The sequence below is a fragment of the Salvelinus fontinalis genome, chromosome 40, assembly GCF_029448725.1.
Source record: "Salvelinus fontinalis isolate EN_2023a chromosome 40, ASM2944872v1, whole genome shotgun sequence".
Classification (NCBI taxonomy): domain Eukaryota; kingdom Metazoa; phylum Chordata; class Actinopteri; order Salmoniformes; family Salmonidae; genus Salvelinus; species Salvelinus fontinalis.
Genome location: NC_074704.1, coordinates 1057015 through 1084649, shown reverse-complemented (window position 1 = coordinate 1084649; position 27635 = coordinate 1057015). Strand labels below are relative to the sequence as shown.

At 43.6% G+C, this 27635-nt stretch overlaps 2 protein-coding genes across 3 annotated transcripts in view; both read left to right on the top strand.

Moving 5' to 3' along the window:
* Positions 1-1491: 1491 nt before the first annotated feature.
* LOC129839549 (zinc finger protein 501-like) lies at positions 1492-9901 on the top strand. Its single transcript, XM_055907070.1, has 2 exons — positions 1492-2190; positions 7558-9901. Exons 1-2 carry the CDS (start codon positions 1731-1733, stop codon positions 8367-8369), a joined length of 1272 nt encoding a protein of 423 aa, XP_055763045.1. The 5' UTR covers positions 1492-1730; the 3' UTR covers positions 8370-9901.
* Positions 9902-13558: 3657 nt separating this feature from the next.
* Positions 13559-27635, top strand: part of LOC129839544 (zinc finger protein 239-like) — a 126626-nt gene continuing 112549 nt past the window's right edge. Inside the window, exons 1-3 of one of the 2 annotated variants that reach the window (XM_055907063.1) lie at positions 13559-14157; positions 21655-21951; positions 23933-25778. In XM_055907063.1, the coding sequence (XP_055763038.1) occupies positions 21840-21951; positions 23933-24930 (1110 nt within the window). In that variant the 5' untranslated portion in view covers positions 13559-14157; positions 21655-21839 and the 3' untranslated portion in view covers positions 24931-25778. Of the gene's footprint in view, positions 14158-21654; positions 21952-23932; positions 25779-27635 lie in introns of those variants that run through there. The other variant, XM_055907062.1, reaches the window with a different exon arrangement.

The window sequence follows — 27635 nt, the reverse complement described above, 5'->3', positions numbered from 1 at the left end:
AGGTAATACAAGAGGTTTTGTAGTGATTCCTATGTTGTTTATGTAAAGAATATTTGCTGGTCTGTGGTGTGTAATGACGAGCAGCCAGACGCTGCCCTTGACACATTTATGAGGTTTCATATCCCAGTTATTAATAAGCAGAAACCCATTAAGAAAACGGCTGTAAAAACTGTCCAAACCTTGTGAATTGATGAATTGAAAAATGGTATGGTTGAGAGGGATGATGCAAAAGGAATGCCAATTAAGTCTGGCTGCACAGCCAATCGGCAAACAGCCTGTAAATTGAGACGTCATGTGACTAAAACTAAACTAAAGAAGAAGAAACTGTATTATGAAACAAAGATAAATGGGTCCCGCTTTAAATGACCTACAGCTTATAAAGGGTTCATAAAGCCTTCATAAACACTACGTGAATGTGTCACAAATCATCTAGAACCTTATGTCATGCTTTATAAAGGGTTCATAAATGTGGCATAACTGTGTGACATAACTACCCATGTCAAATGTGATATAACCCACTATGTGAAATATAACTTAAACCAGTGCTTTGTAAATGTCGGCATAAGCACCACTTAATAAAGGCTTTATAAATCATGGCGATGAGACAAGATCGCAATTGGATATCACGAAATAGAAAAGAATAATAATAATGTGAATTTTATTTTACCCTTAGCCTCTTGAATTTAGTTGTTTTATTTAATTTAGTTCATTTGTGTACTAGTTGGCAAGATAAAGATGTGTGAAAATGTGTTGAGGTTCCGTGTTCCGAGAACATTTTGTTGACATGAAAAACATTCAGAATAAACAATAAACTACGTCATGATTGTTACCATCAGTATTACTCCAACATGTCAGAGGAAACACAGGTGCTGATTGTAAAAAAGATAATTAGTTATTCTGACCAACAATGTCATAAAAAATATTTTCAAAATTATCACAATGTTATGTCTGATTTCTTCGAGCCAATACTTTCCTCTGTGCGGACTGAGACCTGAATATGAGGATGTACATTATGAATTAATGCTAGAATAGTAATTGTTTAAAAAATATATGTTTGTTCTTTTCCCCATCTAGATCAAATCACAATTTATTTAAAGTGCATTTAGTCACAACACACTTTATAGAGACAAAATAAGACACAAAGCATAATCAAATATCTGTCTCTCTGTGCTTGAATCTAGATCAAATCACAATTTATTTAAAGTGCATTTAGTCACAACACACTTTATAGAGACAAAATAAGACACAAAGCATAATCAAATATCTGTCTCTCTGTGCTTGAGTTCTCTGTTTTCACTGTATTTCACCTGTCCGGTGGATTATCTTGGCAAAGGAGAAAATGTTTTTTTATGACATTGTTGGCCAGAATAAACAATGTAGTGAATATTTTTCTAAACTGCGCTACCCACTCCAATCAGCAGACGGCGTTGTGAGTTTCAGGTGAATGCTTCTTGCGTGACGCATAATCTAGTGGACGGGACGGCTCACTTCAACAACAAAGCTGCTTATTTAATTAACCACTTCGGTATCTTGCTAGCCAACAGAAAAGCGGAAACACTGAAACTCTTAAGCCCATTTTGGATATATTACTCTGTGTTTTAAACACAATTCTGTTTACGTAGCTAGTAACATTAGTTAACTTAAACGTAATTGACAATTTGTTGAAATTGATAGTCAAACTAGCAATAAGATAGTCGCTAATGCTAACTAGCTAGCTAACATCCCCGACCATGAGCTCAGTAAGCTACTCCTCTGCTAAAGAAGAGGTGGTCTGTTGGACGGAGAAAGAAGCTCTGAGGCTGAACATTATCGTAAAAGAGGAAGAGGGGGATATTACAGTGAAAGGAGAGGAAGGGGCTTTCAAAATGGTAAAAGAGGAAGAGGAGGAGGATGTTACAGTGAAAGAGGAGAAAGAAACGTTTGGAATGAAAGAGGAAGAGTGGATAGAGACTGTTATTGAGGAAGAGGAGGAGGAGGTAGAAGCTTTCAGAATTAAAAAGGAGGAAGAGGAGGATATCACATTGAAAGAACCGTTTGGAGTGAAAGAAGAAGAGGAGGAAGAAGCTAACGGGATCAAAAAGGAAGAAGAGAAGGAGGATATTGTCTTGAAAAAAGAGGAAGAGCCTTCTAGAGTGAAAGAGGATGAGGAAAGAGAGGAGGAGGAGACTGAACAAGATCTGACGATCACCAGTGAGTATATCGGCTTTTATCAAAATAAAAGTCCTGCACTTGTGCCATATGTGCACAAAAAAAAGTAATAACTTTTATTTTGAAAGCAGAGAGAAAGTGTGTCTGGAACGTTTGGAAAGTCTGTTTTAATAATACGGTCCTTTAGCTATTTTGTCTCAAATTCTTCCCGTTTGAAAGACCAATAGTCCAGCTCACCAACTCAGTAAGTTAAAATGTAATTTTATATCACCTCTGGCTTCTGACTGTTCAGTTTTTTTGTGCAACGCAATTGCGAGCAGCGCTAGTGTAACTACACCAGCATTGCTAAAAGCAGCTACAGTGAGAACTGTCTTTAAAACAGGGGAACAAACACTGCAGTTGTTGAACTAATGTGTCATTTTGAAGAGTTATTCAACTGAAATCCTACACTTGAATATGTTGTGGCTGCGTTTCCAGATTCTCTTGGAGCCTCTTACAGATAGCTAAACAACCAAATCTTCTACTCTTCAGTAGAGTAGAGTTCAGTAGAGTAGAGTTCAGTAGAGTTCAGTAGAGTAGAGCTCAGTTCAGTAGAGTACAGTACAATAGCGTTCAGTAGAGTAGAGTACAGTAGAGTACAGTAGAGTACAGTAGAGTACAGTAGAGTAGAGTAGAGTACAGTAGAGTACAGTAGAGTATAGTACAGTAGAGTAGAGTACAGTAGAGTACAGTAGAGTAGAGTAGAGTACAGTAGAGTACAGTAGAGTAGAGTAGAGTACAGTAGAGTAGAGTACAGTAGAGTATAGTAGAGTATAGTAGAGTAGAGTTCAGTAGAGTTCAGTAGAGTACAGTACAGTAGAGTACAGTAGAGTACAGTAGAGTACAGTAGAGTAGAGTACAGTAGAGTACAGTAGAGTATAGTAGAGTATAGTAGAGTAGAGTTCAGTAGAGTTCAGTAGAGTAGAGTTCAGTAGAGTAGAGCTCAGTAGAGTAGAGCTCAGTAGTTCAGTAGAGTAGAGCTCAGTAGAGTAGAGCTCAGTAGAGCTCAGTAGAGTAGAGCTCAGTAGAGTAGAGTTCAGTAGAGTAGAGCTCAGTTCAGTAGAGTTCAGTACAATAGCGTTCAGTAGAGTTCAGTAGAGTACAGTAGAGTAGAGTTCAGTAGAGTAGAGCTCAGTAGAGCTCAGTAGAGTTCAGTAGAGTTGAGTAGAGTAGAGCTCAGTAGAGTTGAGTTCAGTAGAGTTCAGTAGAGTTCAGTAGAGTAGAGCTCAGTAGAGTTGAGTTGAGTAGAGCTCCGTAGAGTTGAGTAGAGCTCCTTAGAGTTGAGTAGAGCTCAGTAGAGTAGAGCTCAGTAGAGTTCAGTAGAGTAGAGCTCAGTAGAGCTCAGTAGAGTTCAGTAGAGTAGAGCTCCGTAGAGCTCCGTAGAGTTCAGTAGAGTAGAGCTCAGTAGAGTTCAGTAGAGTAGAGCTCAGTAGAGTTCAGTAGAGTAGAGCTCAGTAAAGTTCAGTAGAGTAGAGCTCAGTAGAGTAGAGCTCCGTAGAGCTCCGTAGAGTTCCGTAGAGTAGAGCTCCATAGAGTTCAGTAGAGTAGAGCTCAGTAGAGTAGAGCTCCATAGAGTTCAGTAGAGTAGAGCTCCGTAGAGTTCAGTAGAGTAGAGCTCAGTAGAGCTCAGTAGAGTTCAGTAGAGTAGAGCTCCGTAGAGCTCCGTAGAGTTCAGTAGAGTAGAGCTCCATAGAGTTCAGTAGAGTAGAGCTCAGTAGAGTTCAGTAGAGTAGAGTTCAGTAGAGTTCAGTAGAGTAGAGCTCCATAGAGTTCAGTAGAGTAGAGCTCCATAGAGTTCATTAGAGTAGAGCTCCGTAGAGTTCAGTAGAGTAGAGCTCAGTAGAGCTCAGTAGAGTAGAGCTCAGTAGAGCTCAGTAGAGTAGAGCTCAGTAGAGTTCAGTAGAGTAGAGCTCCGTAGAGCTCCATAGAGTTCAGTAGAGTAGAGCTCAGTAGAGCTCAGTAGAGTTCAGTAGAGTTGAGTAGAGTAGAGCTCAGTAGAGTTGAGTTCAGTAGAGTTCAGTAGAGTTCAGTAGAGTAGAGCTCAGTAGAGTTGAGTTGAGTAGAGCTCCGTAGAGTTGAGTAGAGCTCCTTAGAGTTGAGTAGAGCTCAGTAGAGTAGAGCTCAGTAGAGTTCAGTAGAGTAGAGCTCAGTAGAGCTCAGTAGAGTTCAGTAGAGTAGAGCTCCGTAGAGCTCCGTAGAGTTCAGTAGAGTAGAGCTCAGTAGAGTTCAGTAGAGTAGAGCTCAGTAGAGTTCAGTAGAGTAGAGCTCAGTAAAGTTCAGTAGAGTAGAGCTCAGTAGAGTAGAGCTCCGTAGAGCTCCGTAGAGTTCCGTAGAGTAGAGCTCCATAGAGTTCAGTAGAGTAGAGCTCAGTAGAGTAGAGCTCCATAGAGTTCAGTAGAGTAGAGCTCCGTAGAGTTCAGTAGAGTAGAGCTCAGTAGAGCTCAGTAGAGTTCAGTAGAGTAGAGCTCCGTAGAGCTCCGTAGAGTTCAGTAGAGTAGAGCTCCATAGAGTTCAGTAGAGTAGAGCTCAGTAGAGTTCAGTAGAGTAGAGTTCAGTAGAGTTCAGTAGAGTAGAGCTCCATAGAGTTCAGTAGAGTAGAGCTCCATAGAGTTCATTAGAGTAGAGCTCCGTAGAGTTCAGTAGAGTAGAGCTCAGTAGAGCTCAGTAGAGTAGAGCTCAGTAGAGCTCAGTAGAGTAGAGCTCAGTAGAGTTCAGTAGAGTAGAGCTCCGTAGAGCTCCATAGAGTTCAGTAGAGTAGAGCTCAGTAGAGTTCAGTAGAGTAGAGTAGTAGTCAAATACAGTAAATTAAACAGGTACTCTAGTGTGCTCTGCCTGCTATACTGTATTTCAACGTCCATGAATGCCTGGTGTCTGTCGGTGCTCAGTGGGTGAGAGGGCTGGTTACAGTAAATGGAAATAAAAGGCTTTTATTTGGGTAACAGAATGATAACTTTTAATCACTTAATAATTCATAAACACAATTTGAATATCAGTTGAAACACTATATGTTATTGTTTGGTCTACTTTTACTTGTTACTTATGTCAACTTATATTATCCTCCCTCCTCAAAATATGTTAATGATATGTTAATGATATGTTAATGTTTTGATATGTTAATGATATGTTTGTTAGTGATATGTTTATGATATAATATGTTTGTTTTTAGTGTATAATAGTTGTCAGGGGAATTTACTTCAACATGATTGTTTTGATGCAGTCTGTTTCCAATCCCTTTTCAGGCTGTTTCCGATCCCTTTTCAGGCTGTTTCCGATCCCTTTTCAGGCTGTTTCCGATCCCTTTTCAGGCTGTTTCCGATCCCTTTTCAGGCTGTTTCCGATCCCTTTTCAGGCTGTTTCCGATCCCCTTTCAGGCTGTTTCCAATCCCTTTTCAGGCTGTTTCCAATCCCTTTTCAGGCTGTTTCCAATCCCTTTTCAGGCTGTTTCCAATCCCTTTTCAGGCTGTTTCCAATCCCTTTTCAGGCTGTTTCCAATCCATTTTCAGGCTGTTTCCAATCCCTTTTCAGGCTGTTTCCAATCCCTTTTCAGGCTGTTTCCAATCCCTTTTCAGGCTGTTTCCAATCCCTTTTCAGGCTGTTTCCAATATCCTTTTCAGACTGGTTCCGATCCCCTTTTCAGACTGGTTCCGATCCCCTTTTCAGACTGTTTTCGATCCCCTTTTCAGGCTGTTTCCAATCCCTTTTCAGGCTGTTTCCAATCCATTTTCAGGCTGTTTCCAATCCCCTTTTCAGGCTGTTTCCAATCCCCTTTTCAGGCTGTTTCCAATCCCCTTTTCAGGCTGTTTCCGATCCCCTTTTCAGGCTGTTTCCGATCCCCTTTTCAGGCTGTTTCCGATCCCCTTTTCAGGCTGTTTCCGATCCCCTTTTCAGGCTGTTTCCGATCCCCTTTTCAGACTGTTTCCGATCCCTTTTCAGACTGTTTCCGATCCCTTTTCAGACTGTTTCCGATCCCCTTTTCAGACTGGTTCCGATCCCCTTTTCAGTCTGTTTCCGATCCCCTTTTCAGACTGTTTTCGATCCCCTTTTCAGACTGTTTTCGATCCCCTTTTCAGACTGTTTTCGATCCCTTTTTCAGACTGTTTCCGATCCCCTTTTCAGAATGTTTCCAATCCCTTTTCAGGCTGTTTCAAATCCCCTTTTCAGGCTGTTTCCAATCCCCTTTTCAGGCTGTTTCCAATCCCCTTTTCAGACTGTTTCCAATCCCTTTTCAGGCTGTTTCCGATCCCTTTCAGGCTGTTTCCGATCCCTTTCAGGCTGTTTCCGATCCCTTTCAGGCTGTTTCCGATCCCTTTCAGGCTGTTTCCGATCCCTTTCAGGCTGTTTCCGATCCCCTTTTCAGACTGTTTCCGATCCCCTTTTCAGACTGTTTCCGATCCCCTTTTCAGACTGTTTCCGATCCCCTTTTCAGACTGTTTTCGATCCCCTTTTCAGACTGTTTTCGATCCCCTTTTCAGACTGTTTTCGATCCCCTTTTCAGACTGTTTTCGATCCCCTTTTCAGACTGTTTTCGATCCCTTTTTCAGACTGTTTCCGATCCCCTTTTCAGTCTGTTTCCGATCCCCTTTTCAGACTGTTTCCGATCCCCTTTTCAGACTGTTTCCGATCCCCTTTTCAGACTGTTTTCGATCCCTTTTTCAGAATGTTTTCGATCCCTTTTTCAGAATGTTTTCAATCCCTTTTTCAGAATGTTTTCAATCCCTTTTTCAGAATGTTTCCAATCCCTTTTCAGGCTGTTTCAAATCCCCTTTTCAGGCTGTTTCCAATCCCCTTTTCAGGCTGTTTCCAATCCCCTTTTCAGACTGTTTCCAATCCCCCTTTCAGGCTGTTTCCAATCCCCCTTTCAGGCTGTTTCAAATCCCCTTTTCAGGCTGTTTCCAATCCCTTTTCAGGCTGTTTCCAATCCCCTTTTCAGGCTGTTTCCAATCCCCTTTTCAGACTGTTTCCAATCCCCTTTTCAGTCTGTTTCCAATCCCCCTTTCAGGCTGTTTCCAATCCCCCTTTCAGACTGTTTCCAATCCCCTTTTCAGACTGTTTCCAATCCCCTTTTCAGGCTGTTTCCGATCCCTTTTCAGACTGTTTCCAATCCCCTTTTCAGGCTGTTTCCAATCCCCTTTTCAGACTGTTTCCAATCCCCTTTTCAGACTAATTCTGGTAGATATTTTATAAGTGTTTTGATGCAGGCCTATTTCTAATCCCCTTTCAGACTAATTCAGATGTTTTATAAGACTGTTTGACCAGAAATGTTTGCTTATGCCACAAATGATTTGCATAACAACAGTGAAGTTCAATAGTGTTTTCAATTAGTGTTTATTCAGGTCTCTCTGTTTAAATAAAACCTCTGTTTGTCTTTAGCAGGAGAAAAATCAGACTCAGAGGAACCAGAGACGTCCAAACCAGCAAAACGACACGACTGCTCCCACTGCGGGAAGAGTTTTACCAAGTTAGGGAACCTGAAAAGACATGAGAGAACGCACACTGGAGCAAAGCCTCATCACTGCTCCCAGTGTGGGAAGAGTTTTACTCAGTTAGGGAACCTAAAAATACATGAGAGAATACACACAGGAGAGAAGCCTTACGAATGCTCTCAGTGTGGAATGTGTTTTACCAAGTTAGGGTACCTGAAATCACATGAGAGAACACACACAGGAGAGAAGCCTTTCCACTGCTCACTGTGCGGAAAGAGTTTTACGGAGTTAGGCAACATGAAAAGGCATGAGCGGACACACACAGGTGAGAAGCCTCATCACTGCTCTCAATGTGGAAAGACTTTTACCGAGTTAGGGAGCCTGAAAATACATACGAGAATACACACCGGGGAGAAGCCTTTCCGCTGCTCCCTTTGTGGAAAGAGTTTTACAGAGTTAAGCAACCTGAAAAAACATGAGCGGACACACACAGGAGATAAGCCTTTCCACTGCTCCCTGTGTGGAAAGAGATTTACAGAGTTAGGGAGTCTAAAAATGCATAAGAGAATACACACAGGTGAGAAGCCTCATCACTGTTCTCAGTGCGGAAAGAGTTTTACCAAGTTAGGGAACCTGAAAATGCATGAGAGAATACACACAGGAGAGAAGCCCTACCAATGCTCCCTGTGCGTAAAGAGTTTTACCTCATTAAGGCAATTGAAAGAACATGAAAGAATCCACACCATAGAGAAACGTTAGCAATGCTCCTAGTGTGAAATTATATATTTTTTAAACCAGTTAGTTTTAACCAGTCAGTTTTAACCAGTTAGTTTTAACCAGTTAGGGCACCTGAAATACCATGAGTTAATACATACAGTGAAAATGCCTTGCCACTGTTCCAGTGTAGAAATGAATATATCACATCAAATATACTTTTAAGTTCATGAGAAAACACAAATAATGCTCCAACACTTGTCTCATAAATTGTAAAACAAAATGTTGCGCTTTTGTTTATGCCACATGAAATCAAGTTGTATAAAAAGGACCAAAAAATACATTATGTTTTTTTTATTTCAAAACCATAACTGAATATGAAGCAGGCTATGTCAGAGTGAATGTATCCGAGTAAAGAACGTCACGCTGCTTGCTTAGCGATTACCACTTTCCACTGATTAGACACATATAAATGAATTGATGTGGTCAGTGACTGAGAGGAATATGGTACCAGACATCATTTTTTTTTTTTATCCCATTTTCTCCCCAATTTTCGTGGTATCCAATCGCTAGTAATTACTACCTTGTCTCATCGCTACAACTCCCGTACGGCCTCGGGAGAGACGAAGGTCGAAAGCCATGCGTCCTCCGAAGCACAACCCAACCAGCCGTACTGCTTCTTAACACAGCGCGCCTCCAACCCAGAAGCCAGCCGCACCAATGTGTCGGAGAAAACACCGTGTACCTGGCCCCCCTTGGCTGGCGCGCACTGCGCCCGGCCCGTCACAGGAGTCGCTGGAGCGCGATGAGACAAGGATATCCCTACCGGCCAAACCCTCCCTACCCCGGACGACGCTATGCCAATTGTGCGTCGCTCCACGGACCTCCCGGTCGCGGCCGGCTGCGACAGAGCCTGGGCGCGAACCCAGAGACTCTGGTGGCACAGTTAGCACTGCGGTGCAGTGCCCTAGACCACTGCGCCACCCGGGAGGCCCATTAATACATCATTAATGAATTGATGTGGTCAGTGACTGAGAGGAATATGGTACCAGACATTAACATTCACATTCCTGGCTCGTACTCAGGACTGTCGTGGAAAATTGCAAGATTATGTTATAATGCTTGTATTGCAGTATAAGGGTTGTTTTATTTGACGGAATAAAGTATTGTGTTCAGTGTTCCACTGAGGATGGGCCTCTATGAGATATACCACTGACAGAGGAGATTTACGATGTCTAAGGGTGATAAAGCCTAAAGAGCATTCCAGATAACATGAGGTCATGTTTTTGTGCTATACCGTACCAGGGTGAGACGGGTTCTCGTTTGGAGTAGGAGGGGGCCAGACACTGGTCTTTACAATGAGAACTGTTGACACAGCAGTAACTGTCTGCTATGTTTTATAGATATCTTTCATACAAATCTTAACCTTTGTGAACTGTTCCTAAGATCTGTGGTTCGTCATGTAGGTTGAGAGGGGTGTGTCTTGGCTATAAAAGATCTTTGTACTTTTCTGTTGGTACTTTTCAAAGGTTCATTAGAGATAGCGCATCATTGAAAGTCAAAAAAGGCCATTATAATTAAAGATGTAATTTAAGTAAAACTCTGACTGGTGTGTGAAGTTTGTAACTCTCCTCATTTGGTAAAGCAGAAATATGCCACCACAGGACCTCTGCTTTACAAACACACGTGACCGTCCTCTCTCTCAAGCGTCTCTACTGTTCGCGCCACTCAAAAGCTAGTAATTAAGCAGGGCGCTTACGACTGAGGAGTAAGTTTCACACGTCTTCGCTGTGCTCCATTCAGCCCTCAAAACTTACAACGGCGACCACAGCGTTGAGCTGAGCACAACTGTACATCTGAGTCACGAGGCACCACTATGAAGGACGTTACGTTGCTGACTTCAGGTTTGCCACAAGCTTCAAGGTAACCTAAGATTCGGAGCGTAGCGCAGTGTTGCAATGTCGTTTTTCGTCACAAAAGAGGCCACTTCTTGTAATATGTTCCGGTATTCTACGTACCTTTTTGTACTACCTGAAAATTGAGACGTGTCACTTTGCCACATTGTTAATTCCTTGCCTTTTCTCGGTGATATAATGACATTCTATTTTAAAGCTACAATATGTAACTTTTTTGGGCAAACCTGACACACGTTCACACAGAAATATGAGTTATAGATCTGTCAGTCTCCTTGAAAGAAAGTCCAAGAAGCTGCAGATCTGTTCCATGTGCGCAATTTCTATGCTTCCCTGTTCTTAAGTTTAATGTTTGTATCTTTTGGGAATCGAACCAGGATGTCTGTAGTCCACCAGCTTCAAAACAGCTGAACAATATTTGGTTGTGTAAAATATATTTCACAGTGGTTTAAATGGTACAATGATTCTCTACACAATGACTGCTTGTTTTGTCACCTAAACTAAAATGAGGTGAACTACTAGAATTTAGGAGGCCAGTAAAATGGTGGAGTGATTTCTGCATAGTGCATCTTTAAGTTGATATGTGGTGCGAATACATTGAAGCAGCATATCAACTTGACATCATGTTTTTAGGTTACACTGGGGAGTAGAATAATATTTTACCGGGGCTAATTATGTATACAACTTATTATTTCACATGGGGGAGATTTGGGAAGCTAAAAAACTAGCTTGCTTGCTGTCAACTAGCTGCTATCAGAATAACCCACAGCCTACTGGCACAAAACGAGGTAAGAACTAAACAAACCATTCATTACATTGAACTGTTATTTAAATATGCAGTTGGTTTTCTTTCAAATTAGCTTCCAGTGGTGAATGATGGGCTTCCTAGTGGCGCAGTGGAATAAGGCACTGCGTCTCAGTGCTAGAGGCTTCACTACAGTCCCTGGTTCCATTCCAGGCTGTATCACAGCGGTCTAAGACACTATAGACCCTGGTTCGATTCCAGGCTGTATCACAGCGGCCTAAGGCATCTCAGTGCTATAGGCGTCATTACAGTCCCTGGTTCCATTCCAGGCTGTATCACAGCGGTCTAATGCATCTCAGTGCTAGAGACGTCACTACAGACTCTGGTTCCATTCCAGGCTGTATCACAGCGGTCTAAGGCACTGCATCTCAGTGCTAGAGGTGTCACTACAGACCATGATTTGATTCCAGGCTGTATCACAGCGGTCTAAGGCACTGCATCTCAGTGCTAGAGGCGTCACTACAGTCCCTGGTTCCATTCCAGGCTGTATCACAGCGGTCTAAGGCACTGCATCTCAGTGCTAGAGGCGTCACTACAGACCATGATTCGATTCCAGGCTGTATCACAACCGGCTGGGATTGGGAATCCCAACATGGAAATCTCTGCTGTCACCCTCTAGTGAGTCTAGAAATGTGTTAACCGGTGTGTTACAGTATCATATTGTGGCAAACCTCTTCAAGGTTATGAGCATTTGTCACAAATTAAGTGGGAAACTGTCACCAAATTACCCCAGAATGAGAGTTCTTTCGATCAGGACAGTACCTGTGTGTTTGTCTCTCCGTCGTGGTCCACCCAGGTCGTAGGCAAGGTCAAGGATAGCAGGGTTCGGTACACGAATCGGGTTCTCAGTAGGTCCAGGTCCAAACGCCAACAGGTAAGTCCAAAACAGTCCAGCTCATACACAGTAAATCCAGCCAATATCTATTGTCTCTTTCTCTATGGTTCACAGATCCTTCCAGCCCTCACTTCCCCTTCCTGTTTTTTCTTGACCCTTTATCTGTGTGTTGGCTCCACCTTCTGAGGGTTCCACTTGCTTCTGGGACTTGTAGTTTTGGCAGTCGGCCATTTTGTGATATGTAGTTCTGATCGGGGTGACCATTTTAGTGATCGGGCAGAGCCCGTTTATTAGTTCTGCTCTCACATATCTGCCATTTATCACTCGACCCCCTTCTTTGCCACAATATTTACCAAAAGTTTGTTGATCTGTCGCGCCAAAAAATCCAACTCCAACCAAGCACATGCGCTTAGATCTTGGCACGTGAAGCTTGTAGCTTTAGTGAGTACCCCGGCTCATACCTGGCTGGAAACTTGGGGCCCGCTTCTCAAACACACGTGACCGTCCTCCCTCCAGCGTCTCTAACCGGTCGCTCCACTCAAAAAGCAATTGCGGCGCAAGCATAGACACTTAAGGCTGTGATCCATACTCCATGCTTTGTATGGTGTGTGTGTGTGTGTGTGTGTGTGTGTGTGTGTGTGTGTGTGTGTCATTCCTCAAGCACTACAGATAATCAAGTGCTATCTGCTATTCTCTGCATTGGTGGCTCACTGCTTATTTGTATCTTACAGAGTGACGTTAAGGCAATAGTATGTTCACATCTAACAGTGTGACTTTAAAGGGGACATTTACTACATACAAATGTCAAACTTTTAAATGATTGATATATTACCCTTTGACTCGTTATGCCTAATGAGCTTAGTTCAACTGTCGTACCCCATAAACAGCCTGTTTACCTCCACAGCTTTTTACCAAAACAGGGGTGGGGTACGCCTTGTTATTGTTTGAACTGCAGATTGACCCTGTAATGTAATAGTTTGCTCTCATCTGGAGAAAAACTCAGGAGGTGAAAAAAAGAACAAAACACAGGATGTTTTAACACATTACCTTTTATAACAGGGTTTACCATAACAGGGTTTACTATAACAGGGTTTACTATAACAGGGTTTACTATAACAGGGTTTACTATAACAGGGTTTACTATAACAGGGTTTACTATAACAGGGTTGACTATAACAGGGTTTATCACAACAGGGTTTACTATAACAGGGTTTACTATAACAGGGTTTACTATAACAGGGTTTACTATAACAGGGTTTACTATAACAGGGTTTACCATAACAGGGTTTATTATAACAGGGTTTACTATAACAGGGTTTACTATAACAGGGTTTACTATAACAGGGTTTAATATAACAGGGTTTACTATAACAGGGTTTACTATAACAGGGTTGACTATAACAGGGTTTATTATAACAGGGTTTACTATAACAGGGTTGATTATAACAGGGTTTACTATAACAGGGTTTATTATGACAGGGTTTATCATAATGTACATATTCATGTTCAGCTTCTACATCTGCCTAGAGGAAATTATCTGTAAGACGTAACAGAAAACAGGTTATTTACCAATTACTTGTTTACATTGTTTTGCCAGAATGTTTTGTTCAACTGTGTTACCCACTCCAGTCAGCAGGAGGCGGTGTGAGTCTTTAAGGTGATGCGTCGTGCGTTAGGTATAATGTAGTGGACGGGACGTTTCTTCAGCAACAACAATTCAGCCGATTCGGTAACCAAAATTGAAACCGAAACATCGAAGCTCTTTATGCCATTTTTGTGTTTATTAACCTGTGTTTTAAACACACTGTCTGTGTATTTACTAGTTACTCCATTTACGTTATTAGCTAGCTGGATAAATAACACTTGACTAGTCGCTAATGCTAACTAGCTAGCTAAGGTCTTCGACCATGAGTTCACTGAACGACTCTCCCCCTGCTACAGAAGAGGCGGTCTGCTGGACGGAGAAAGAATCTCTCGTGAAAGAGGAGGATGAGGAAGAGGAGGCTGTCACCGTTAAAAATCAAGTTGAGGTTGAGGCTGTTACAGTGAAAGAGGAAGAAGTTACAGTGAAAGAGGAGGAAGAAGCACTCAGAGTAAAACAGGAGGATGTTACTGTGAAAGAAGAGGAGAGCAAGAAAGAGGAGGAAGCTTTTTTTGGAGTCAAAGAGGAGACTACGACTGTCACGGTGAAAGAAAAAGAAGACGTTTTTGTAGTGAAGGAGGAGGCAGAGAAGACTGTCACATTAGAAGAATAGGGGACAAGAGATCTGGTTAACACTAGTAAGTAATATTTTTTTAAAACGGGCACAAACTCTGCAGTTGTTGAACTGTGTGGTGTTAAAGGGTCATTCTCCTGAAGTTATATATATTTGAACATGTTGTTTTGTGCCATATTGTCACCAACAAAACGTCACAATGGATCAAATGTATCCTATTATATTTGATTTACTTTTCAGACTTTTCTAGACTAGACTTGGTTTCCAGCTGTTGTACAGTTTGACTTGGTCTTGGTGATACACTTGGCTTCAGGTTATTAAGAGAACTGATTGGGATTAAACCTCATAGGAAGACAATTGTATCATGTGGAGGTTTCGTTCAGGGTCATATTCATTAGTGCACACTGTAGCAAAAGGGTTTGGCATCGTAAATCAAAAACAAGCTTCTCTTATGGGACAAGTTCCACTAAGGGAAAGGGGGATACCTAGTCAGTTGTACAACTGAATGCATTCAACTGAATTGTGTCTTCCGCATTTAACGGAAGGGGGGGGGGGGGGGGTGTTGTGTGCCATTAATTGACATCAGTGCCCGGGGAACTGCCTTGCTCAGGGGAACAGTGGGTTAACTGCCTTGTCCAGGGGAACAGTGGGTTAACTGCCTTGCTCAGGGGAACAGTGGGTTAACTGCCTTGCTCAGGGGAACAGTGGGTTAACTGCCTTGCTCAGGGGCAGAGCGACAGATTTTTTTTACCTTGTCAGCCCTGGGATTTCAGTTACCGGCCCAACGCTTCTACCCTTCATGTTACCTGCTAGTCGTCCCTCTTCATTTTTGGCCTGTTTTCTCGTGCTTGGTGTCTAGTTCATTCCATCCTGATCTCTCTGTTAAACTAAACGGACTGGCTGTGGTTCTGGATTTTATGGAACCTGGCTTGCTGTTGCTAAAAATACAGAGAATGACAGATTCACTAGCCTACCTCCTTTCAGCTGCTGCTCAGTGACTCCGCAGCTTGTACACAAAACAGTCACTCAGTGACTCCGCAGCTTGTACACAAAACAGTCACTCAGGGACCCGCTGCCTCTTGTACACAAAACAGTCACTCAGTGACCCGCTGCCTCTTGTACACAAAACAGTCACTCAGTGACCCGCTGCCTCTTGTACACAAAACAGTCACTCAGGGACCCGCTGCCTCTTGTACACAAAACAGTCACTCAGTGACCCGCTGCCTCTTGTACACAAAACAGTCACTCAGGGACCCGCTGCCTCTTGTACACAAAACAGTCACTCAGTGACCCGCTGCCTCTTGTACACAAAACAGTCACTCAGGGACCCGCTGCCTCTTGTACACAAAACAGTCACTCAGGGACCCGCTGCCTCTTGTACACAAAACAGTCACTCAGTGACCCGCTGCCTCTTGTACACAAAACAGTCACTCAGTGACCCGCTGCCTCTTGTACACAAAACAGTCACTCAGTGACCCGCTGCCTCTTGTACACAAAACAGTCACTCAGGGACCCGCTGCCTCTTGTACACAAAACAGTCACTCAGTGACCCGCTGCCTCTTGTACACAAAACAGTCACTCAGTGACCCGCTGCCTCTTGTACACAAAACAGTCACTCAGTGACCCGCTGCCTCTTGTACACAAAACAGTCACTCAGTGACCCGCTGCCTCTTGTACACAAAACAGTCACTCAGTGACCCGCTGCCTCTTGTACACAAAACAGTCACTCAGTGACCCGCTGCCTCTTGTACACAAAACAGTCACTCAGTGACCCGCTGCCTCTTGTACACAAAACAGTCACTCAGTGACCCGCTGCCTCTTGTACACAAAACAGTCAATCAGTGACCCGCTGCCTCTTGTACACAAAACAGTCAATCAGTGACCCGCTGCCTCTTGTACACAAAACAGTCACTCAGTGACCCGCTGCCTCTTGTACACAAAACAGTCACTCAGTGACCCGCTGCCTCTTGTACACAAAACAGTCAATCAGTGACCCGCTGCCTCTTGTACACAAAACAGTCACTCAGTGACCCGCTGCCTCTTGTACACAAAACAGTCACTCAGTGACCCGCTGCCTCTTGTACACAAAACAGTCACTCAGTGACCCCGCTGCCTCTTGTACACAAAACAGTCAATCAGTGACCCGCGCCTCTTGTACACAAAACAGTCAATCAGTGACCCGCTGCCTCTTGTACACAAAACAGTCAATCAGTGACCCGCTGCCTCTTGTACACAAAACAGTCAATCAGTGACCCGCTGCCTCTTGTACACAAAACAGTCAATCAGTGACCCGCTGCCTCTTGTACACAAAACAGTCAATCAGTGACCCGCTGCCTCTTGTACACAAAACAGTCAATCAGTGACCCGCTGCCTCTTGTACACAAAACAGTCAATCAGTGACCCGCTGCCTCTTGTACACAAAACAGTCAATCAGTGACCCGCTGCCGCTTGTACACAAAACAGTCAATCAGTGACTCCACTGCCTCTTGTACACAAAACAGTCACTCGGTGACTCCACTGCCTCTTGTACACAAAACAATCACTCAGTGACTCTGCTGCCTCAAAACAGTCACTTGGTGACTCCGCTGCCTCAAAACAGTCACTCGGTGACTCCGCTGCCGCTTGTACACAAAACAGTCACTCAGTGACTCCACTGCCTTTTCTACACAAAACAGTCACTCAGTGACTCCACTGCCTCAAAACAGTCACTCGGGGACTCCGCTGCCTCTTGTCCACAAAACAGTCACTCAGTGACTCCGCTTCCGCTTGTACACAAAAGTCACTTAGTGACTCCGCTGCCACTTGTACACAAAACAGTCACTCGGTGACTCCACTGCCTATTGTACACAAAACAGTCACTCGGTGACTCCGCTGCTTCAAAACAGTCACTCGGTGACTCTGCTGCCTCAAAACAGTCCCTCGGTGAATCTGCTGCCTCAAAACAGCCACTCGGTGACTCTGCTGCCTCAACAGTCACTCGGTGACTCGGCTGCCTCTTGTACACAAAACAGTTGGAACAAGAGTAGTTATTGGTGTGTTGTAACAGTAGGCTGTTGTAAACAAGTTGTCTAGAAATATCTTGTTCATTTTTCAGGAGGGAAGTGAAGGGAAGTTACATGCAGCTATGTAGGCAAGCCTATACAGCGTATCAAACAAGCTGTATGTAGCCTATACAGCGTATCAAACAAGCTGTATGTAGCCTGTACAGCGTATCAAACAAGCTGTATGTAGCCTGTACAGCTTATCAAACAAGCTGTATGTAGCCTGTACAGCTTATCAAACAAGCTGTATGTAGCCTGTACAGCGAATCAAACAAGCTGTATGTAGCCTGTACAGCTTATGAAACAAGCTGTATGTAGCCTGTACAGCTTATCAAACAAGCTGTATGTAGCCTGTACAGCTTATCAAACAAGCTGTATGTAGCCTGTACAGCTTATCAAACAAGCTGTATGTAGCCTGTACAGCTTATCAAACAAGCTGTATGTAGCCTGTACAGCGAATCAAACAAGCTGTATGTAGCCTGTACAGCGAATCAAACAAGCTGTATGTAGCCTGTACAGCGAATCAAACAAGCTGTATGTAGCCTGTACAGCGAATCAAACAAGCTGTATGTAGCCTGTACAGCGAATCAAACAAGCTGTATGTAGCCTGTACAGCGAATCAAACAAGCTGTATGTAGCCTGTACAGCGAATCAAACAAGCTGTATGTAGCCTGTACAGCGAATCAAACAAGCTGTATGTAGCCTGTACAGCGAATCAAACAAGCTGTATGTAGCCTGTACAGCGAATCAAACAAGCTGTATGTAGCCTGTACAGCGAATCAAACAAGCTGTATGTAGCCTGTACAGCGAATCAAACAAGCTGTATGTAGCCTGTACAGCGAATCAAACAAGCTGTATGTAGCCTGTACAGCGAATCAAACAAGCTGTATGTAGCCTGTACAGCGAATCAAACAAGCTGTATGTAGCCTGTACAGCGAATCAAACAAGCTGTATGTAGCCTGTACAGCGAATCAAACAAGCTGTATGTAGCCTGTACAGCGAATCAAACAAGCTGTATGTAGCCTGTACAGCGAATCAAACAAGCTGTATGTAGCCTGTACAGCGAATCAAACAAGCTGTATGTAGCCTGTACAGCTTATCAGACAAGCTGTATGTAGCCTGTACAGCTTATCAGACAAGCTGTATGTAGCCTGTACAGCTTATCAGACAAGCTGTATGTAGCCTGTACAGCTTATCAGACAAGCTGTATGTAGCCTGTACAGCTTATCAGACAAGCTGTATGTAGCCTGTACAGCTTATCAGACAAGCTGTATGTAGCCTGTACAGCTTATCAGACAAGCTGTATGTAGCCTGTACAGCTTATCAGACAAGCTGTATGTAGCCTGTACAGCTTATCAGACAAGCTGTATGTAGCCTGTACAGCTTATCAGACAAGCTGTATGTAGCCTGTACAGCTTATCAGACAAGCTGTATGTAGCCTGTACAGCTTATCAGACAAGCTGTATGTAGCCTGTACAGCTTATCAGACAAGCTGTATGTAGCCTGTACAGCTTATCAGACAAGCTGTATGTAGCCTGTACAGCTTATCAGACAAGCTGTATGTAGCCTGTACAGCGAATCAAACAAGCTGTATGTAGCCTGTACAGCGAATCAAACAAGCGTGTCCCAGACAGGCAGTTAATAGATATTTAATACATTTACAGGTTCATAACTGTGCACTCTCCTCAAACAATAGCATGGTACTCTTTCACTATAATAGCTACTGAACATTGGACAGTGCAGTTAGATTAACAAGAATTGAAGCTTTCTGCTAATATCAGATATGTCTATGTCCTGGGAAATGTTCTTGTTACTTACAACCTCATGATCGATGTCCGAGGTCGGGATACCGATCCTGTAGAGGTTTTAATGTTCTTTTTTCATCATCATTGCAAACAGGAGGCAGACTCCTGGCTAAATGGCAGCTAGACTCCTGGCTAAATGGCAGCTAGACTCCTGGCTAAATGGCAGCTAGACTCCTGGCTAAATGGCAGCTAGACTCCTGGCTAAATGGCAGCTAGACTCCTGGCTAAATGGCAGCTAGACTCCTGGCTAAATGGCAGCTAGACTCCTGGCTAAATGGCAGCTAGACTCCTGGCTAAATGGCAGCTAGGCTCCTGGCTAAATGGCAGCTAGACTCCTGGCTCAATGGCAGCTAGGCTCCTGGCTCAATGGCAGCTAGACTCCTGGATAAATGGCAGCTAGACTCCTGGATAAATGGCAGCTAGACTCCTGGCTAAATGGCAGCTAGACTCCTGGCTAAATGGCAGCTAGACTCCTGGCTAAATGGCAGCTAGACTCCTGGCTAAATGGCAGCTAGACTCCTGGCTAAATGGCAGCTAGACTCCTGGCTAAATGGCAGCTAGACTCCTGGCTAAATGGCAGCTAGACTCCTGGCTAACTGCTAGCTAGACTCCTGGCTAAATGGCAGCTAGACTCCTGGCTAACTGCTAGCTAGACTCCTGGCTAACTGCTAGCTAGACTCCTGGCTAAATGGCAGCTAGACTCCTGGCTAAATGGCAGCTAGACTCCTGGCTAAATGGCAGCTATACTCCTGGCTAACTGCTAGCTAGACTCCTGGCTAACTGCTAGCTAGACTCCTGGCTAACTGCTAGCTAGACTCCTGGCTAACTGCTAGCTAGACTCCTGGCTAACTGCTAGCTAGACTCCTGGCTAACTGCTAGCTAGACTCCTGGCTAAATGGCAGCTAGACTCCTAGCTAAATGGCAGCTAGACTCCTGGCTAAATGGCAGCTAGACTCCTGGCTAAATGGCAGCTAGACTCCTGGCTAAATGACCGCTAGACTCCTGGCTAAATGGCAGCTAGACTCCTGGCTAAATGGCAGCTAGACTCATGGCTAACTGCTAGCTAGACTCCTGGCTAAATGGCAGCTAGACTCCTGGCTAAATGGCAGCTAGACTCCTGGCTAACTGCTAGCTAGACTCATGGCTAAATGTCAGCTAGACTCCTGGCTAAATGGCAGCTAGACTCCTGGCTAAATGGCAGCTAGACTCCTGGCTAAATGGCAGCTAAACTCCTGGCTAAATGGCAGCTAGACTCCTGGCTAACTGCTAGCTAGACTCCTGGCTAAATGGCAGCTAGACTCCTGGCTAAATGGCAGCTAGACTCCTGGCTAACTGCTAGCTAGACTCCTGGCTAACTGCTAGCTAGACTCCTGGCTAAATGGCAGCTAGACACCTGGCTAAATGGCAGCTAGACTCCTGGCTAACTGCTAGCTAGACTCCTGGCTAAATGGCAGCTAGACACCTGGCTAAATGGCAGCTAGACTCCTGGCTAACTGCTAGCTAGACTCCTGGCTAACTGCTAGCTAGACTCCTGGCTAACTGCTAGCTAGACTGCTGGCTAAATGGTAGCTAGACTGCTGGCTAAATGGCAGCTAGACTCCTGGGTAAATGGCAGCTAGACTCCTGGGTAAATGGCAGCTAGACTCCTGGCTAAATGGCAGCTAGACTCCTGACAAAATGGCAGCTAGACTCCTGGCTAAATGGCAGCTAGACTCCTGGCTAAATGGCAGCTAGACTCCTGGCTAACTGCTAGCTAGACTCCTGGTTAACTGCTAGCTAGACTCCTGGTTAACTGCTAACTAGACTCCTGGCTAAATGGCAGCTAGACTCCTGGCTAAATGGCAGCTAGACTCCTGGCTAACTGCTAGCTAGACTCCTGGCTAACTGCTAGCTAGACTCCTGGCTAACTGCTAGCTAGACTCCTGGCTAAATGGCAGCTAGACTCCTGGCTAAATGGCAGCTAGACTCCTGGCTAAATGGCAGCTAGACTCCTGGCTAAATGGCAGCTAGACTCCTGGCTAAATGGCAGCTAGACTCCTGGCTAAATGGCAGCTAGACTCCTGGCTAAATGGCAGCTAGACTCCTGGCTAAATGGCAGCTAGACTCCTGGCTAAATAACAGCATAACTATAAAGATTACATCATCACACAAAACGCAGATTGTTTTTTGACCCAATGCATTATGTACACTGCGTCTTGCTTGTGCTACGGCAATATCCGTTCCAACAGACAGATTAGGTTGTAGCTTCCAAAATATATATATTTTTGGAATGTTTGTTCAAATCGTATGAGGGTTTTTATCAGGTTGTATCCGGTAGAAACAGATTTACATTTTATTTGATTTAACCTTTATTTAACTCGGCAAGTCAGTTAAGAACACATTTTTATTTACATTGACGGCCAAGGATCAGTGGGTTAACTGCCTTGTTCAGGGGCAAAACGACAGATTTTTACCTTGTGAGCTCGGGGATTAACCACTAGGGCTAGCTAACCACTAGGGCTAGCTGCCGATCATCATATTGATCAAATTGGTTGAGAGTTCAGAAGAGGGTAAAGAGAGAACCATGAATGTGTGTTATTTATAACACGGTGCTCAGAACGTGATGTGGATCCTTAGTTTTAACAAGTACATTTCAAGGGTGAAAACTCTGTATTTGTAGCCTCTGCCTTAACTGAATACTCTGCCTAAACTAACTACTCTGTTTGTCTTTGGCAGGAGAGAGACCAGACTCAGAGGAAACAGAGCCAGAGACGTCCAAACCAGCAAGACCACAACACTGCTCCCACCGCAGGAAGAGTTTTACCCAGTTAGGGAGTCTGAAAAGACATAAGAAAACGTACAGAGGGGAGAAGCCATATCACTGCTCTCAATGTGTCTTTGGAGTGAAAGAGGAGGAGGAGATGACTGTCACAGTGAAAGAAGAAGAAGACGTTTTTGGAGTTGAGGAGGAAGGAGAGATTACTGTCACATTAGAGGAAGAATCGGAGGAGACAGGATATCTGATTAACAGCAGTGAGTAATATCTTTAACAGGGGCTCAAACTCTGCTGTTGTTGAACCGATGTCTCTGAATATCTCTGTCTGTAGTGCTTTAATCAGTCTAAATACTGGAGGAGAGCTTGAAAAACAAAAATAATTGCATGATTTGAGCTCTACATGACGTGATAAAACATGATTCGTTTTTCAAATCTCGATGGTGTCTTTACGTCCTTCGTTTTTTTGTTATAAGGTAATACAGACTGATCTGATTTTAAATATCTATGATACCACATCATATAGCCTAAAATAATACAGACTGATCTGATTTAAAATCTCTATGGTGTTATTAGGTCCTTCATATTTTAGCTATAAGGTAAGACAGACTGATCTGATTTAAAATATCTGTAACACCACATCATCTAACCTGTTATTACCACCAACTCATGTCTGATTTCAGGACATTTGGGTGAAATATTGGCTTACATTTTCTTTTCAAAATGATAAAGGGTAATCAAGACAACTAAAGGATCATGTTGATTTGGATTAAAGGACCAGTGCTGTCAAAAACATGATTTTCCTGTGTTTTTATCTTTATTTCCACACGGAGGTGAGAATAATATTGTGAAATGGTGAAAAGGATGATAATGCCATTTGTGTGTAAGAGCTGTTTGAAAAGAATGCCTGAAATGTCAGCCTGTTTTAGTGGGCTTGAGTTTTAGCCTGGTGACATCAGGGATGCGATATGTGAGAGTTGTGTTTGTTTTGGTTCATCTTGTTCGTCTCCATTGGACAATTTAGATTGAGTTGAAGGGAGGTGATATGTGAGATTCATCTTGTTGTGTTAGCTTTGATTCACCTTGTTGTTAGCTTTGATTCACCTTGTTGTGTTGGCTTTGATTCACCTTGTTGTGTTGGCTTTGATTCACCTTGTTGTGTTGGCTTTGATTCACCTTGTTGTGTTGGCTTTGATTCACCTTGTTGTGTTGGCTTTGACTCACCTTGTTGTGTTGGCTTTGACTCACCTTGTTGTGTTAGCTTTGACTCACCTTGTTGTGTTGGCTTTGACTCATCTTGTTGTGTTAGCTTTGACTCACCTTGTTGTGTTGGCTTTGACTCACCTTGTTGTGTTAGCTTTGATTCACCTTGTTGTGTTAGCTTTGATTCACCTTGTTGTGTTGGCTTTGATTCACCTTGTTGTGTTGGCTTTGACTCACCTTGTTGTGTTGGCTTTGACTCACCTTGTTGTGTTAGCTTTGACTCACCTTGTTGTGTTGGCTTTGACTCAACTTGTTGTCTTGGCTTTGATTCACCTTGTTGTATTGGCTTTGACTCACCTTGTTGTCTTGGCTTTGATTCACCTTGTTGTGTTGGCTTTGACTCACCTTGTTGTCTTGGCTTTGATTCACCTTGTTGTGTATTGTAATAATATTATTATCTTACATTATGTTTTATTAAATTGTTGTCTTAAATTGTGTTCATGTTCAACAGGGCTCCCTTGTAAATGAGATGACCCCTGGTCTTAATGGTGACCCAACCTTTTATGAATAAAAGTTTTTTTTAAACAAATATGAGTTAATAGACCAATAAGAAAGAGTTCTGAACCTCTCTGCCAATAACAGCTAGTTTTCCGTTTTCCCCTCCCTGCTCAGACCACTCCCACACAGTCATAGCAAAATTCTTGCATGAGAAATTGCTCTTTTGCTAAGAAGCTAATTTTTGTTTCTTTTTTTACATTTTAATTTAAAACAATCACAGTAAGGTACTTCACTGTTACCCAGAAAGGATTTGATATTGAGATAAAACAGCTGCATTGGACCTTTAAACAATCTAAAAAACGAACATCAAGTTATTGAGTGATCTAGTCTGGATTAAACCAGAGAGAAGGCCGGTTTTATCATGGGGAGGTTTCATTTAGGGTCGTATTTCTCCAAACATTTCGCAACTCAAAATTTAAATATCTTTGTACATAAAATCCTGTTCTCTGTTTAACTAGATCCTCTGTTTGTCTTCGGCAGGAGAGAGACCAGACTCTCCCTCTGACAGTGGGAAGAGTCCTTCAGGGGAACCAGACCAGGAGACCCCAAAACCAGTGAGACCACACCAGTGTTCCCACTGTGGAAAGAGTTTTAAGTGGGTATATTACCTGAAAGAACATGAAAGAATACACACAGGAGAAAAGCCGTTCCAATCTTCCCAGCGTGGAAAGAAATCTACTCAGTTAAGGAGTCAGAAAATACATGAGAGAATGCACTCTGGAGAGGAGCCTCACAAATGTACTCAATGTGGAAAGACGTTTAACCGCTTAGGTAACCTGAAGTCACATGAGCGAACACACACTAGAGAGAAGCCTTACAACTGTTCCCAGTGTGAAAATGTATTTTTCTCATCAGGAGACCTGATAAAGCATGAAAGAACACACTCAGAAAAGAGGCCCAACCAATATTCCCAGTGTGGAAAAAGATTTACTCAGCTAGGGAAACTGAAATCACACGAGAGAACACATTCTTTAGAGAGGGCTTACCAATGCTCTCAGTGTGGAAAGAGGTTTATCAAGTCATCACATCTGAAAGATCATAAGAGAATACACACAGGAGAAAAACCATACCAATGCTTCCAGTGTGTAAAGAGTTTTAGCCAGGTAGGGAACCTGAACATTCACGAGAGGACACACACTGGAGAAAAACCTTTCCAATGCTGCCAGTGTGGGAAAAGCTTTACCCACTTAGGTCACCTGATAACACACGAGAGGACACACACAGGAAAGAAGCTTTTCCAATGCTCGCAGTGTGAAAAGAGTTTTAGCCAGTTAGGGAACCTGAAAAGGCATGAGATGTCGCACACTGGAGAAAAACCTTTCCAATGCTTCCAGTGTTGTAAGAGTTTTACTCGTTTGGGGACCCTGAAAATTCATAAGAGAATACACTCTGGAGAGAAGCTTTACCATTGCTCCCACTGTGGATTTAAATTTACCTGGTTAAGGCAACTAAAAGAGCATGAAAGAATCCACACCTGAGAGAAACGTTATAAAATCACATTTTATTTGTCACGTTCTACAGGTGTAGTAGATCTTACCATGAAATACTGACTTACCAGCCCTTAATAACCAACAATGCACCGTTTTTAAAAAGTAAGAAAATGTTGCTAAATAAACTAAAGGAAAAATAATAACACAAAATAACAAGGCTATATACAAGAGTACCAGTACTGAGTCAATATGCAGGGGTACAAGGAAGTTGAGATAATTGTGGTAATATGTACATATACAGTGGGGCAAAAAAGTATTTAGTCAGCCACCAATTGTGCAAGTTCTCCCACTTAAAAAGATGAGAGAGGCCTGTAATTTTCATCATAGGTACACTTCAACTATGACAGACAAAATGAGAAGAAAAAACATCCAGAAAATCACATTGTAGGATTTTTAATGAATTTATTTGCAAATTATAATAATAATATATATATATATGTACATATAATAATATGTACATATAGGTAGAGGTAAAGTGACTATGGATAGATAAACAGAGTAGCAGCATCATATGTGAAGAGTGTGAAGGAATGTGAATATGTGTGTGGCGTCAATATGCATGTGTTTAGTTTGTGTCCATGTGTGTTGGGAGTGTCAGTGCAGTATGTGTGGTTATAGTCCAGTGTGTGGGTAGAGTATCATCCAGCCTGTGGAAGAGAGTCAGTGTAGAGTAATATGACTAAAAGAGGAGGGTCAATGCCAATAGTCATTTGATTAAACTCCCAGACTCAAAATTCAATGTGCATGTTTATTATTTTTTTACTCATGGACTGAATATGGAGTATAACAGTTTTAATGTATAAGCTCTGAGATTAAATTGTCCTCTTTAAACTCTGGCTGTGTCTGTACATGTGTATCAATGTGTATCTGTATGTCATAGGAGGTTCCGTGGCACCTTAATTGAGGAGGATGGGCTTATAGTAATGACTGGAGTGGAATCGGTGGAACGGTATCAAATACATCAAACACAGGGTTTCCAGGTGTTTGGTGCCATTCCATTTGCTCCGTTCCAGACATAATTATGAGCCGTCCTCCACTCAGCAGCCTCCTGTGCTTTGTGTGTCATTCCTGGAGCACTACAGAGGGGTGATGGAGCACATAGAGGGGTGATGGAACATTACAGAGGGGTGATGGAACACTACAGAGGGGTGATGGAACACTACAGAGGGGTGATGGAACACTACAGAGGGGTGATGGGACACTACAGAGGGGTGATGGGACACTACAGAGGGGTGATGGAACACTACAGAGGGGTGATGGAGCACTACAGAGGGGTGATGGAACACTACAGAGGGGTGATGGAACACTACAGAGGGGTGATGGAACACTACAGAGGGGTGATGGAACACTACAGAGGGGTGATGGAACACAGAGGGGTGATGGAGCACATAGAGGGATGATGGAACACTACAGAGGAGTTTGGAAGCTCCTGGAACACTACAGAGGGGTGATGGAACACTACAGAGGAGGGATGGAACACTACAGAGGGGTGATGGAACACTACAGAGGGGTGATGGAACACTACAGAGGGGTGATGGAACACTACAGAGGGGTGATGGAACACTACAGAGGGGTGATGGAACACAGAGGGGTGATGGAGCACATAGAGGGGCGATGGAACACTACAGAGGAGTTTGGAAGCTCCTGGAACACTACAGAGGGGTGATGGAACACTACAGAGGAGTGATGGAACACTACAGAGGGGTGATGGAACACTACAGAGGGGTGATGGGACACTACAGAGGGGTGATGGAACACTACATAGGGGTGATGGAACACTACAGAGGGGTGATGGAACACTACAGAGGGGTGATGGAACACTACAGAGGGGTGATGGGACACTACAGAGGGGTGATGGAACACTACAGAGGGGTGATGGAACACTACAGAGGGGTGATGGAGCACTACAGAGGGGTGATGGAGCACTACAGAGGGGTGATGGAACACTACAGAGGGGTGATGGAACACTACAGAGGGGTGATGGAGCACTACAGAGGGGTGATGGAACACTACAGAGGGGTGATGGAGCACATAGAGGGGTGATGGAACACTACAGAGGGGTGATGGAACACTACAGAGGGGTGATGGAACACAGAGGTGTGATGGAGCACATAGAGGGGTGATGGAACACTACAGAGGAGTTTGGAAGCTCCTGGAACACTACAGAGGGGTGATGGAACACTACAGAGGAGTGATGGAACACTACAGAGGGGTGATGGAACACTACAGAGGGGTGATGGAACACTACAGAGGGGTGATGGAGCACATAGAGGGGTGATGGAACACTACAGAGGAGTTTGGAAGCTCCTGGAACACTACAGAGGGGTGATGGAACACTACAGAGGAGTGATGGAACACTACAGAGGGGTGATGGAACACTACAGAGGGGTGATGGGACACTACAGAGGGGTGATGGAACACTACATAGGGGTGATGGAATACTACAGAGGGGTTATGGAACACTACAGAGGGGTGATGGAACATTACAGAGGGGTGATGGGACACTACAGAGGGGTGATGGAACACTACAGAGGGGTGATGGAACACTACAGAGGGGTGATGGAGCACTACAGAGGGGTGATGGAGCACTACAGAGGGGTGATGGAGCACATAGAGGGGTGTTGGAACACTACAGAGGGGTGATGGAACACTACAGAGGGGTGATGGAGCACTACAGAGGGGTGATGGAGCAC